Here is a 15860-nt window from a genome sequence, read left to right on the forward strand (position 1 = left end):
AGTGGATGTAGTGGTGGACTGGAGAGCAATGGTCCGATAAAGCAATAACCGATAAAGAGGTTCACCATCTTAGTCTCTTCACTGCTTGTATGGGAGTACTTTTTGAGCCCATAATAACAACATGTGGGTTCATCTGGTAAGTGTGTCAGAGGCAGGATGTACAGTGAAACACTGCAGAGACCCAAATCTATCACGTGCATCTAAAAAGTCAGATAGGCAGGATTGGGGTGGGGGGTTCTTTCACTTTCTTCTCCTCCAATTGTATTTCATGAATTGGGATAATTAAATTTAATCCCTGGTGCTAATCTTCTAGCAGGCCAAAGCAGAGCTCACCTCACTCATCCATTCATCCTTTCCAATTCACCTCTGGACCCTCTAATCCTGCTTGTTTCAGGCTCTTGCTGACCCTCGGTGACAACTTTATAGCAGCCAAAGAATGAGGTTAACTATCTGCACAATCCAACAATACAAGCAGTCTAAATTGGGTTTGGGGGAATATATGTCCTTCACCCAAAAAAGCCCTTTATTTTGAGGTCAAACATAACATTTCAGAATCAAGACACGAAGCTGTATCGCTTAGTAAATCTGCAGTTGTGTTTAGAGCTCTGTAAATAGTTTGGCGTTGTGCTCGGTGTGGTGCTGGTACTGATGCCACAGACATTACATGGAATTTGTCACTTGACATTAAATTGTTATGGGGATTTCCTTGACTTGTGCACTCACATGCTTTCAGAGTGGGAAGAATCAACCTGCTCAAGTGGTGTTCTCCTGCAGAGTTTGGCCCAAGATGGTTTAGCTACGCCTTAAAGCATCACAGTGTAACACATTCTCCCTATAATAAAACATTTACTACATAAGCAGAATGCCTTTTGAATGCCTTTGTCTTCTCTACTTGTACTTTGTTTTGTCATTTACCCAAATCCTATCATTTTCACTCATGGCCTTTTGTTTAATAAAACCTACATATATAGTCCCTCTTTAAAACAAAAAAAAGAGAATGGGTTTCATTTTAAACTTAATCTTAAAGAATGAATGGTCATAAATCTGTTTACACTATGGTACAATATTCACCCTTCATGTGATGCCTTTTCCTTGTATTTGACTCAAATTTCTCCCTCCTTTCTTAGTTATTAAGGAAGAGGCACATTGGCAATGACATCGTCACCATAGTATTCCAGGAGCCCGGAGCCCTTCCTTTCACTCCAAAACACATCCGCTCTCATTTCCAACATGTGTTTGTTATCGTCAAAGTCCACAACCCCTGCACTGATAACGTCTGCTACAGGTAAATAGAACAAGCACACACCACACCTGCAAGGCTCTCCTTACCCTGGGATAAGAAGCAAATAATAATAATATCCTCAAGACAGTTTAGGGGGATGTGTTTCTTTTGGTATGCTTCGCATACATGTCTTCATGCCAAATTGCTCTACATGAACTTTTAAGAGTACTTAATTTGAAAGAATAATAATAGCCTGCTGAGTGCTTTCTGTGGTTTCTGTCATGCCTTCATAGTAATGTGCAGGAATCGCAATGCTCTTTTGATCTGTTCAGTGATGATACAGTTATTATCTTCAGAGACACCTTGAAATTATGACTTACAACTCTCTCCTCGAGTGTTTCTGAAGTCAAGATGACTCTTGTTAATAACATAGCATTTGTTAAATAGAGCAAGATTAGTCTGAGCTCCTCTCAGTCTTCCCACCAGAAATAATTTCCCCGAAAGGCATGTAATTCCAACACTCATATGGCTGCTCATTATACATACAGTTCAATACTCCTTCACTTGTTTAAGTTCCTCTTAACTGTCATCACTACATTTGCTTTATTGATTCCATACTGTTTTCCAGCGTGGCCGTGTCCAGATCTAAAGATGTGCCTCCTTTTGGCCCTCCTATTCCCAAGTCTGTAACTTTCCCAAAGTCAGCAGTTTTCAGGGACTTTCTGCTTGCCAAGGTCATCAATGGAGAAAATGCAGCACACAAGTCAGAGAAGTTCCGAGCCATGGCAACTCGTACGCGGCAGGAGTACCTGAAGGACCTGGCTGAGAACTTTGTTAGTACAGCTACTATTGACAATGCTGTCAAATTCAGCTTCATCACCCTCGGAGCCAAAAAGAAGGAGAAGGTGAAACCCAGGAAGGATGCACATCTGTTCAGTGTGGGAGCCATCACCTGGAGCGTCCGTGCCCGGGACTTTGGCCAGTCAATGGACGTGGACTGCTTGCTCGGCATATCCAATGAGTTTATTGTGCTCATCGAGGAAGAATCAAAAAATGTGGTCTTCAACTGCTCTTGTCGTGACGTCATTGGATGGACCTCAGGGATTATGAGCATTAAGATCTTCTATGAGCGCGGGGAGTGTATTATGCTGTCGGCCCACGACAACTGCGGAGAAGACATCAGGGAGATGGTGCAAAGACTAGAGGTAAGATCCTTGAAATAATCTGTCATCTTAGAGGTGTAGTATGATTCTCACAGTCCTTGCTATTGCCACTTTGTTGTCACCTGATTAAATAGCTTCTAAGTTTATGAAAACATCCTTCTAGAAGTTTTAGCCCCAATATCTAATAATGTTTTCAAAAGGAGTTCACCAGTATGTCCTGCCCATAAAGTGACTCCCATGAAACATGGAGTAGTCTGTCATCAGAATTGCCCAGTAAATCTATTATGAGTTTTCACACATAAGCTGCATGGCATATGCAGGAAAACGGCTGCTTACTTTAAATGGCGTAGTGAGGCATTTTTTCTTTGGGATCGTTGCGGTCTCTCTGCGGTAAAACAATGCATTCTCTAAATATTGCTGTTGCCATCGTAGCTTTACTACTTACCACAAACCTTGTTATTTTATTTTCATCATTATGTCAGCAGAACCGTTGCTTGTTTAACCTACATCTATCCTGTCAAGTCTCATATGTTGCAACTCTATACTGAGATTTCAGTATTTGATTTTCTTTCCTTCTTTCACTGCCTTTTTCCATAACATTGTAAGAATACATAAACTAAACCGTATGTGTTTTACTTTCTCCTCGTCTGTCTCCCTGTTCCTCTTTCTGTTGTACAGAGACAGGTGTGTCAAGTCCAGAGAGTATTATAGACCTCCTGTTGATAGCTTCCTTTAGCTCATCACACAGAATCAGCAGAGATGTACATTCAAACATTTAAGTACAGATGTTGTTTTTGCACTTGATCAGGATAAACCATTATGAAACATCACAGCACTTTAATAAAAAAAAAACAAAACCAAGCCGGAGCTGCTCCTCGCTGCAGACCGTTAATTTAATGGAGTGAAAGATTAGCGATGATGCGATTGTGGCCCAGTCTTGATTTTGCGGATTTCTGGGTGCAGGTACAGGAGGAGGCAGCTTAAACAGGACACCAACCCAGTTTTGAAGAGGAAACAGACACATTTTTGGGTCTGACAGACTAAGAATAGAGGACACTTGGCCTCAGACTGCTTCACTCCTATGGAGAGCTACCCACTCAGTCCAAGTTGTCTCATCCCCATTTTGTAGTTCTGCCTTTTCCATCTCTGTGCTCCCGATTACTTTGTGTGATTTTTGGGGGCAGTCGACTCTTATCTACCTTCAAGTTCAGAAAAAGTAGGTCAAAACACCTGGTTCCTCAGCCTGGACACTGGCATCCAATGCCTTGTTTCCGCTCCTTGTGTTGCTGCATAGGCTTGCTTTTCCTGTTCTAGTTTCCATCATTTGTTTGCTGAACGTCTAATCAGGCAACCTTTTGTTTCATTTAAATAACATTGATGTTGAATCCCAAAATCCAAACCTGAGCTGTGCATGACCTTATTTCTGCCTGCATACTCTCCTCCACTTATCCCTTTGGCAACAGTGTTGAAAATTCCAACAGCCCCTAGCTAGCATATCAATGATTTAGCCAACAATCATTTCTGCTAAAAACATGAACAAGAAACCTCAGTCTTCTGAGGATTATGAGGCAGAAATAACTGCACATTTTTTTATTATCACATTTTACAATGAACTACTTTATGAAGAGCTCAGAAAGGAGGATGAATGAAAGTAAACATGTACATGGGCACAAAGGTCTTGCATAGCACAACCACCTCAAAAACCGCCCAAGATCCTGAAGAAGTATTTACCATAATTAATCTTAAAAGGACATGGATGTCATTCAGTGTCTACTCCACTCATCATAAGAAAGGACAGAGCAGGATATATTAGCATTTGTGATTAGCCAAAGGACATCAGTTCCTCATTAACTATGCTAATATCCTGTCACACTTACTGTCCACTTACCCATGGGATTTGTGAGGGATATTTCACAGGAAAAGCTCAGAATAAGTATTAATAAGTGGGTGGCTATTTGTGGTCCTCACACAGACAGTGGAGCAGCAGCAGCAATTGGCACATTTGGGTATGAGCTGACTATGCATGCTTTGTCCCAAAGGTGTCCATAATGTCTCAGAGGTTGACTCGAATCATGTTTCATTGGGAGGATTTACAGGCTGCCGGACCTGTGATGTAATGTGAACCAGAGAGAACAGATTGCCCACTGTAACTCACAGAGGACCCCAGTGTGGGAGCACAACTAAAAGCTTTGTGATAACATCCTGCTCTCCGGGGTATAGCTGGGCCGGGTGGCCGTGTGTTCTGCTTTTATGAGACAAGTCATCTCGGCTTGGGTGCCACTGCCATATATGCTATTTTTCTTTTTTGGTTTCCTGAACAATGTACAGGCAGTCTCTCACATTTTGTGTGTGTGTGTGTGTGTGTGAAAATTTTTGGGGCTGCAACAAACAGTTTATTTTCATTATTGATAAATCATTTGGTCCTTTATTGTATTCAATGTCCAAAAGTAGTTTTAAAAAAAACTTGTTGTCCTACCAACACTCAAAAATCTAAAAACATCATATTTACTATTATATATATATAACAGAGAAAAGCAGCAAAATCTCATCCACATTTAACATTGTTGCTTAATTAACAATTTAAATGATTAATAGATTGCCATATTTGTTATTGATTCATTTCCTGTCAATCACCTAATCAATTAATCATAACTAGTCGGTACCATTTTGAGGTTTTATGAGTAACTGCTAGCATTAATGTCTTGCTAGGGCTACTGTTGTCCAAATTAAGCAAAATTGTCCACTGTAGATTTACATATTGATTCCTGTGAGTATCACAGATACACAGCTCAGAGGAAACGAGTGGCCCTGGTTTTTACCAATAAATGCTTCAGCGAGTTCAGTGAGTGTCATCAGTGTCATCATTGTCAAAGCTGCTTCTGGCTGTCAGACCTCTCACTGACGCCCTCAACACAACTTGACAACAGATTTGAGGCTGATTCGTCGGGGCACTGTCTTAGTTTTATGTCTCCAGTCGTTCGAGTCCATCATTGGGAAACACTGGACAAGAAACGCATGCACATCCGCGCTACCATCCTTCATGTCACCATCCTTATCTAAATAACTTTACTGACCACAAATTCCTCCTGTGAGATAAAGTGTGTCCTGTTAGATTCAGCCATTATGGATTCTAGCCATTTAAAGGAGAACCTGGATACATACATTTTCTGGATGGACTGAATGAAGGGCTTTGATGAAGGCATTTAGAAAGCTATTATTTAGGCGTTATGAATTTCTGACAAAGGGCAGTTTGATTCATTGTCCCTTATAACTAGGCCAGTGTCTTCCTCATATTAAGGCCATTTACTTGTAGACTTTGCCCCTATCAGGCTTTTGGACTTTACATTTCCAATTCCTTGATGTTTTATGCAGAGTGATTGTTTATTTTTTGGGTCATCACACCAAAGTGCTCCACCACTTTTGTCTCTCTTTGAAAATGGAATCTTTGAGCCTGTATTTATTGCAAAACTGAGACTTAACTAATGTCACTAACAAGATGAGTACTTTCCTAAATTAATAAAGTTTTAGGGCTGCGTCTAACGATGACATCCATCACAGTTGTCCCGAGTCTCCTCTCACACAGCGGGGTAGGATTTCTGTCAGTATGAGAGTCTGGTGAAGTGTTGACAGGCCGTAGTCTGAGTTAATGTGTCCCTGAAGCCAGCTGCCACTCTCAGGCAAATGGAGGCAGTCACCCACAACTGAACCAAGACTAATCTGGTGGGTGATTAAGGCTCATTGGATGCAGTGTTAGTTTTTTTCCCACTGGTGTCACAAGAAAACTTAAAGGAAACTGTAGATCAGTCACTTTATATGATAAAGGAACATAGATAGTCTACAGTTGTATGTTTCCATCTCTGCTCAGTCTGGTGGTTGCGTGGCTTACTGAAAAATTGCCACAGATGCAAGAGGGTTGCCTGAACTTCAGTTGAACTTGAATTGCATTAAAGCAGAGGCTTAAGCCGGGCCACCGCTGAGCAAAGTGAGCAACTTAATTTGCATTCAAGTACATGATTGGACAAGAACCAACATTAAGTACACCCAAGCATGCAATTGCACAAGTGGCGACTGTCCACCGAGTATCCATGGGGGAAGTCTCAAGTCTCGGGCTGCAAAATTGTGAGAAGAAGGGTGAAGAGTTTTCCTTTTTACACCGGATATGAACAAAGTGTGTTCATCAGCTGCCAGTTGATGCAGATTATGTGTTGATGTATAAATTATGTGCTCCTTTTTAGAAATGAACTCTAGTTAATAGACTTGGTTCCATGGAAACATCCCTGTCTGAGGGGCCAATTTGATCCCACTTCCCCACACAGCACATACAGAGCTTCAGTAGTTAGTCCATAGAGACAGGTGTGTATTTATGTGTGCAGTGTATGTGTGATTTAGCTGTCTCTGTGCAGCTCTGGGGCTAAATTGGTTAGCTCTGTGATGTACCCTGTTATTAACTTCCATTTTGAGAGGTTCTTTGAATTAGCCAAACAAACATGCTCATGCACTTCTGCCTACGGACAGGATTTTTACACTTCTCTAATTGGTTTATTCTTGTGTGCGCATATGTGTGTTTTTTTTGTAATGAAAACCACACACATCTATTAGAAAAAATGCTAATTTTACACTGTTGAAGGATACTTAGCTTAGAAAGCTCTTAAGGATTTTAAGATCACTCAACTTCCAGTTCTTCTCTGTCCGTCTCGTGCTTGTTTTCTGTTTCCTCAGTGGGACTGAGTACAGTCTACTGTCCATTTCCTGTGTTGGACTTTGTTTTCTACTGAAGTGTTTCTAAAGTCCTGCTGTCATTGTGTCTGGATCCGTCATGTACTTTTATTGTAGATAATGAACATATTGATTTTGATTATGGTTCCAGATCACCACCAGAGGTTGCGAGACGTCAGAGATAACTCTGCGTCGGAACAGCCTCGGACAGCTCGGTTTCCATGTCAACTTTGAGGGCATCGTGGCAGATGTGGAGCCGTTTGGCTTCGCGTGGAAGGCAGGGCTGAGGCAGGGCAGCCGATTGGTGGAGATCTGCAAGGTGGCTGTCGCAACTCTCACCCATGAGCAAATGATTGACCTTCTGCGCACATCAGTCAGCGTCAAAGTGGTTATAATCCAGCCTCATGAAGACGGCGCCCCCCGAAGGTAACACCTCACCTTTTTGTTTTCTTATTTTCACTTGGAAAGTCAAATTTTGTAACAACACAAGACTAAAAATGCCTACACAACATATGCCGACTTCCTACTGAATTTTGGCTGTTTGGCTGTGGATAGTGAGACAGAGAAGCAGGTGCTCCTCAGAAATGAATGAATGTAGAACAGAAGAGAAGTTCCCTTTTCTCATTTTTTCATGCAGCTGGGATAAATTAACTTGACATTTGCTCTCATGTTTGAGATGATTAGCATAAAGGAATGCTTACATACTGTTTTTGTTGCACAAGGGTTGATCTAGTTCTCTGCTGATTTCTCTGGAGAGGAGGATCTCTTTGTATTGATGTGGCTTTGTTGCAAGAGAAAGCTCCAGCACGGCTGTAGAGTCACGCAGACATGGACAGTCAGCGTTTCTCACTAATGATAATGAGAGGAGCATTTTGATTAATGACTCATCTCCCACTGCCATTGTCTGACAGCTCACATTTGCAGATTTTTTTTCTAACCCCGCCCAATCTTCTATTCAGCAATTAGGATGGGAGTGTTGACTTTTTAGGAACACACACCCATGGGGAAACTCCATCGCTCCTGTAATAAAAAGAGAGAAGCATATTCCCAACGATCTTTTGTGATGGGAAGAGATGAAGGTCTGTGTAAAATGCTTGTTCTGAAAGCATGTCTGCTTGTTTTGTCTGTGAGAGACAGACAGTCCTGTGAAATCATATCCGTCACTTTTTTCACACTCACATTTTTGACATCTTGGTTATGGTTGTGCTTCAGGCTGACAGATTTGTGTACAAGCAAATCCCGTCCCCACTTGGTCGCAGATAACCACAGCAGAATGACTTGACAATGGGCAGAAAGAATACCTCTCATTCTCATTGTGATGATGCAGGTAATGCCAGTGTTGTTGGCTAGTAATTGAAATTAAAAACCTGTGGACAACAATTAACAAATCAGTTTACATTTATTCTGTGTGTATATTTGTTAACCATGTGCATTTCTAAGGACATAAATAAGTGTTGATCGCTGAAGATTCTATATAAATTGTTGGTGGATGAGGAATTTTAGATTAAATCTGTTTATAGAAGATTAAGTCTCTTGTATATTTTTGGTAAATGATGTTAATAGATAGCTGCCTTCTGTTTGAATATGATCTTAAACAGTGGTGTGTACATGTGTGTCATTATGTCAGGACTGCATAATAGGCACGTGTTTAACTGTGTTTCAACTTTGCGTTCTGGTCTGGCAACAGAGGAGTAACATATTTGCTCCCCCAGATGGTGGGCTAACGTGCATCGTCTGTGAATCCAACACAGCAGCTTCTCTGGCAGAACTGACGTCTAATCCTCTTACCACGATCTGCAATGATACATGGTGATACAATCATAATCAAAGTTCAGGGAAGCAGAAAGCAGACAAAACAACATCTTCCAAAACTATTTCAGTATCGACAAGCGTGTGTCCGGCTCTCTGGTGATGTGTTTTCAGGATAGAGGATTCTGTAAAGGAAGCTTTTGACACAATATTTGAGCCAGTGGAAGACATCTGTCTTGGTTTCACTGACACCACTGAAGCCTGTGAAGGTACTTTAGACAGCCAATAAAAGACGCTTTTAAAAATTCACATGCTACACAGCATTGTACCCAAAAATATGCATTATATCATGCTGTATGTCCATAATGGGAGGCGTTTGACCCAAATGCTAAATGGTGTTGCCAACAGATGCATGTGACAGATAGTAGTAGTATTACAGTAGAAAACTATATTGGTCAGAGCTGTTGAGCTCTACTGGGAGATTCCCCCATCTTACTGAAACACAGCATCTCATCATCATCCCATGAGAACCAAAAGGCTCCGTCTCGGGTCCTGTGAATTTTCTCCCAAAGCTCCAACAAATCAAGAGGTGAGAGGTCAGATGAAGAATCTCGAGGGCCCTCAACTCTTTTCGCTCCTGCGTCTTTGAGTTGATGAAGTGTTGCAGTCAACAATGAGTGCTCCGGTTTCTGAACTATTATCTCAAAGGAAAGGAATTCAGCGGGGGCCCGACGGCCCGGTCAGTCCCCTGTGGCCAGAGAGATGGGGGTTAGTCTAACAACAATGGACAAGAGTCTCATGACCTCCGCACAATGTATCCTGGCTCCATACTGCTACTATGACAAGGAAAAATGTTTTCATAAGCACATGCGGGGGCTAGAAGGAGCGTGTTTCCTCTTTACTGTTTTTTAAGGTGTCAGAATATCATTTAGTCTTTAGTGAATTAAAGAAAAACTGAACATTTAGACCACTGTGTAGCACTGTTTTGCGCCAAACCTCCTAAAGCTACTTATGCCTTAACTGTTTTACCCTGCCCAGCCTGAAGCCTGTGGAGACATGGTAGGCCTCTAATATTAGCCTTACATAGTACTGTATTTATTTACACTGAAGGAAGGATGTGGTTTTAGCCCAGTGCAATGCCAGAGGCTTTCCATCATCACTCTGAAAATCTTTAAACAAGTTCAACATGTTAGCCTTGGATCAAACTAATGACGAAAAGATGAAAAAGATTAGTTCTTTCAAACAGATATGTAATGTACAGAACATGGCGGTGATTGTATGTTTTGGTATGTGGTCATCAGAGATGGAGGCATAAACAAAAGGATCACTACAATATGGACTAAAATGGATTATTACTACAAGGCACACAGTAACGGTAAAAAAAAAAAAAGCAACTGTATTTTCAGAGTAGCAGCCTTTTGTGTGTTTTTTTATTATTATAATATTGTTCAATTCAGTTTTAATCACAAAGACTTACTTTTAAAATGATAGTTCACCCGAATTTGAGGAAGTTCAACCTACAACAGCCCTGTGCTGATAATGAGTATTGCCTGTGACATTCAGATGGCCACTTATGACCTTTCCTTTCAACTGTCATCAAACTTGTCATCATGGATTTTCATCTGGACTGAAGTTAAGCCGGATTTCTCACTTCCCATGCTGACACCCTGTGAAAAAGAGCACAGCTAAACCAAAACTCAGAGAACCCGCATCACAAATTGCTCAGCTAAATCCCCTCACATTCTTCACTGGAGCTGGTCTTTCGTTTTAGATCAGTTTGCAAAGAAAATCACTGAAAGGGGTTTTTCTCTCTTCTTTTTTCCCCTTAATCCTACACACTTTTCAGCACACCTTATTTAATGAACCTCCTGACAATGGTCTGCAAAGTGCTGGTGGGAGGTCACAACCTCTATGGCTCTTTACTGTGACATGGACTCTGACTGTGGGAATGGATTAGCATGTCCCTCAGTCGCTGGCCATGTCATCAGAGTGACAGCACTCTGACTGAGGTCTAAGGTCCTGTTGTCACACTGATCTATTGTAATTTGTTAAGAGCCAATGGCTGAAGGAGCTGATTGTTCACCTCCAACTGGCTAGAAACTGAGCAGAACTTTTTTTTTTTTAAATGAACAATGTGGTTATTTTAGTAATATCACGTCAAGTTCTGGAAGTTGTGTTGTCAAATTATTTCCTCCAATAAGTCCAACATGGCTGTAATTTTAGGTTGACTGGATGTTCTCCTTCCCTGCGAGCTTATGTAGGCCATTGTGGTATAATTTATAGCCCCTCACATTTAGCTGGAAGAGTGCAGCAGCAGTTCTTGGTGGAATCAAGAGCAAGTAGACAGTATTATTTCTCACCAGCTCCTGGCTTCCTCCGCTCCTTATGGCTGGCTGGATGTGTCTAGCAGCCTCTCCTCCGCCACCAGCCTTCAGCTCAGGTTTTACTGTTGACCAAACACCAGTTTCCTGCAGTTTCTTCATGATTTATACACAGTGAGTCCGAGTGCCCCTATACATTACAAACAAGAAGCACATTCCACTTACATCAGGCCAACATGATGGGAATTTCCACTTCTAGCTAAGCTTGTAGGGCTGCTGAGGGAAAATATTAGGATCACTGGAGAAGTTTAGCTTGTCAGCTCTTTGTCATTCTGGTGCAAAAAGCAGACCAAGAGACAACAGCTGAGACCTTTCCTGTTGACAAGCTGTGAGCTACTCAGAGTGTAATGATGTGTAGCACCCTGGCATGACCACACATGCACAGTTAATCAAGGCAATGAGTGGGTTAGCAGACCCTGTTAAAAAACCAATTGACAAACAGTCTGAAGGATTTAACCCTCTTGTTAGCATTGTTTTCTTCTGACATGGACAAAAGTGACTGAAAGACCTCAGGTTACACAACAAAATAAGTAGGATAGTGCTTTTATCTCTTAAACTACCAGTCTCTGAGCACATTGTGCACATTCAGTAGCTTCTTCCAACAATATAAATTTCTTTTTCATTTATGGACACCTCTGATCTTATGATGCTGGAATGCCACTCATTACTCTCACTGTCCCATATATCAATCCAGTGATGCATGCTACATACCTAGAGTAAATAAATATGTAAACTGTGGAGGATGTAGAGCAAACCAACTGACAGTCCATCATGGATGAGGCCAGCTTCCCGATGACATTGACCAGATGATGTGAGAGACGACATGGTGGAGGAGGAGGAGGAAGAAGCGAAGGATGATCTTCTCTTTAGATCATGTTACACCAACAGCTCCAGTTGGAGGTCGGCTGTAAATAGCCCAGCCACCCATGGCCTAGTTTGATGAAAAGGTCTCTCCAAGAGGGATTACGCGTCCCCCCCCCCCCCCCCCCCCCACCGCAGCCTTTGCAATCAGCCAGCTCCTCAAGCTCTGCAGTGTGTACATGTATGACCACAGCAAAGTATACACAGCTTTCCAGCCCCTAGTGGAGTCTGGAAAATGGAGGGGGGTGGCAGTGTAATCGTTAGGGTCATGCTTGGGATCCTTTTGGAGAACTAGCAGAGCACCCAGGCTGTTTAACCCTGACCCACCACCCTGTAAACACTCCGCCCACCCCCCACGCCCCATCCTTCCAAACATACACACCAAGCCTCTGCCTAGCCCCAAAGATTAATGTTGCATGAAATGGCATCACAGGTCCATCCCAGAGATCCTCAGTGTTGTTATCTGTAATGGGATGGAGATGGAGGGAGGAATCTAATCTGGCTCTGGCTAAATATTTCTGACAACATGTGTTTTGGTGTAGTCAGGACAGGTGTGTGATACATATATAGTATAAAGTACTGTAACTGAAAACATTGTACCTGTCTGGTAATGCAGTAGCAGAATGTAATTAATTAAAATTAATGGGCAAAAACATTTAATAAAACATGTAATGTTATTACATTTCTTATTAAAACATTGTAATGTGGATTTATTGGCTAATGCAATAATGAGCCATTAAATTCTTATTTTTATGATTCATTACATAATTAATAATTAATACTTACTCACACTGCTGGGTAATTATTGTGGAATTGTGTGATACTGTAAAATAATAGGATTTAATACGTTAAAGGTATTTGGTCAATGATGTTCTCTATAGTAATTACTGTAACTTTCCATGTAGATTTACATAATGTATTTACATAGATTAAAGCTGCAATATTCAATATTTTTATGTTATGACTATGTGTAATGTGAAAGAAGCTGCTTGTAGTGTTGGATCCACAAAGAATTATCACCCAACTCTGCGGGGCCTCTCATCTCCATGGAGCCTTTTTGCATCTTTTAGCTCAGTGTTAGGTCCACTCTCATCAACCTCACTTCCAGCAGCAACATGCAGCTTTGCTCAGTTCAGATGATCCCACTGTACACTACCTGCTCAGCAGCACCAAACATGACACTGACCAAGTCAGCTACTCTCTGGTTAAAAACAGTGGAGCATTTAGTGGAGCTGCTTACTGTTAAATGCTTGTGGAAAATATTATTTGGAATTAAGTTAAATGAGATTTTAGGCTCTTTTGAAAGGAATGTAAACTGCAATGCAACTGGGATGTTACTGTAGCCTTCTTATCCCAGCCTCATTGTTAACTTTTAACCTTCCACTTTGTGTCCTTCCGTCTCAGGGGCTGCTCCGAGCTCTACCGCATACCAATGGTGGAATACAAGGTCGACAGCGAAGGTACACCCTGCGAATACAAGACACCCTTCAGGAGAAACACCACCTGGCATCGGGTGCCCACAGCTGGTGGAGCACCTCTATCCCGAGGCTCGCCCACACAGGGCCCTGATCGCCTCCAGTGCCAGCAGATCCTTCAGCAGCACCAGGCAGCTATCCCACGAAGCACCTCCTTCGACAGGAAGTTGCCAGATGGGTCCAGGTAAACTATTTTTCCTCTCTCCACTGCCCTTCTTCCCTTATCCTTGTTTTAAAGAACAACTGCAAATTGATTTCCTTGACCACTAGCTGACGATCTCAACTTTCATCGGTCACATGTTATTCAGCAGCTCAACACATGTAGTGGTGTACCATATGTACACATACAATATACATACAATAAGACTAAAATTTAAGCATTACACAGATACCAACTAAAGATGTTAAACTTTTATCTTAGGTGAGAGTAAAAATAACAAAGTAAAACTGTCAATAATATAATAATAATGTTGCTGTAACAGTGGTGTGGAAGATAAGTGGATGCAAAATTGAACAAAGCAAATTAACAAAATTATCCTTTTAAGACATTTTTGGAAGTCAAGCTTTCTACTGAAGGTTTTCCAGAAAGCAAGGCAGAGCAAAGCTTGAGATCAAACATCATGGTGCTCAAAAGATCCAGTCCTCTCAGCCTTTTTAGAAAAGAGCCACAGTAACACTTTGAGTGGCTGTTATTGTGTTCAGTTATTTGCATACATATAAATGGAACATTTTAGTCCAATGAATTCACGGCTTCGCTTTCATCTCCCTTTAGATGATAAGGCCACACTCAGACTTTGTTCCTGTCCTAGACTGTGTCTCTTTTGGACATCTCCATTGAGCCATGTAAAGCAGTGATTTGTTCATTCTAATGAAACCCCTAAAGTCATGATAACCTTTCCAGTGTGTCACACCGACGACCCCCCTCCACACCCCCATTGCCTGTTCTGACTACACTGGGATAATGGCTGCCTTCTCTGCCTAATCAGAGTCCCTGGCAGTGGGAGCACTCCATTCTCCCTCGCTTGTTTCTTCCTCTCTCCGTATCCCTCCTCCTCCCCTCTCCCTCCCTCTTCCTGCACCCTGCTGAGGAGGAGGTGATGGGGGACACTGACACAGCTCAGCTCATCTCATCCAATTACTGCAGAAACAAAGAGAGTGCTCTTCCCTGGACCACGATATGTAGCCACCCAGAGGGAGTGGGAGTAGAGGAGGGGGATAAAGGAGGACTGAAAGGGAGGGAGAGAGACAGGAGGGGAATATTATATTGTCAAATATTCTAGAAAAATAAATCAACATATACATTATATTATTATGGTTTTTTTTTCTTAGCTTATACATGTTGTGTAGAGAAATATGCAGAAGAAATATTGAACATGTGTATACTGTACATCAGTGATTGCCAACCAGGGGGCAATTCTGCAACTTCTGTTAACTTTAAAAGATTCGAATTGATAAAAGATTGAAATAGTTAGTTAGAAGTAATAGATGAAAAGTTGTGACATCCAGACTCTGCCATTCCAAGTGATAATAGTATGAATGCAAACGTGACCAAACTGACCTAAACATGGACATTCGGTTGATTAAAACATTATCGTAACAAAATCCACATTTGTATCATTACCTATTATCACATTAAATAACAACATCATAGTGTTAAATAACAACACTGTGTAAATTCAAATGAACATGTTTGGAACATGACAGGTGGTGGCAGTGAAAGGGTACTTGAGTTCATCCGACAGGGCTGTGAGGGGACGCTTGACAAAAGAGGTAGGGAACCACTGGTCTGTAGGCGCATATGACTCCTGAAATCTTAAATAAAGCATCATTTTCCATCCACACATATAGCTGAATCCAGACTTGGCACCGTAAAATATGACACCTTCTACGCAGCCAACTGAGACAGACTCCTAATCTCTGCAGCCTCAAGTGTTATTGCAGCGCAGAGAGAAAAATTATGTTTAATATCCCTGCCTAACTTTACATTATGTCAAGGGAGGAAGAGAAGGAGAACAAAGAGCAGCTGCCGCTGTTTCACATTAAAGTGCTTGGACCTGGCTGAGGAGACTAAGACTTTAGCTGGGGAGGAAATGTTGCAATATGGCCAAAGCGTTCGATGATGTGTGCTGCCACTGAGTTGCTGACAGTTCAGTGAGTTTCCCATGGAGGTCTAGACGAAAGAATCCTGATGACAAACCAGTAAGGGCTTGATGCTAGGAATTCATCGCCTTTGAAATGGACATTTTATATTGTGATTTTTGAATTATATGGTTCTACTGGATTATTTTTACGA

General features: G+C 41.6%; 1 protein-coding gene across 9 annotated transcripts in view; it reads left to right on the top strand.

Moving 5' to 3' along the window:
* LOC119916954 (signal-induced proliferation-associated 1-like protein 2) overlaps positions 1-15860 on the top strand; it is a 75874-nt gene that overhangs the window by 39448 nt on the left and 20566 nt on the right. For all 9 annotated transcript variants that reach the window (XM_038736956.1, XM_038736955.1, XM_038736957.1 and 6 more), the window contains 4 exons: positions 1128-1285; positions 1851-2427; positions 7253-7527; positions 13497-13751. In XM_038736956.1, the coding sequence (XP_038592884.1) occupies positions 1128-1285; positions 1851-2427; positions 7253-7527; positions 13497-13751 (1265 nt within the window). The remainder of the gene's footprint in view (positions 1-1127; positions 1286-1850; positions 2428-7252; positions 7528-13496; positions 13752-15860) is intronic.

The sequence above is a fragment of the Micropterus salmoides genome, unplaced genomic scaffold (assembly GCF_014851395.1).
Source record: "Micropterus salmoides isolate LMB-PRFRI ecotype aquatic unplaced genomic scaffold, ASM1485139v1 Ms_hic_scaffold_22, whole genome shotgun sequence".
Lineage (NCBI taxonomy): Eukaryota > Metazoa > Chordata > Actinopteri > Centrarchiformes > Centrarchidae > Micropterus > Micropterus salmoides.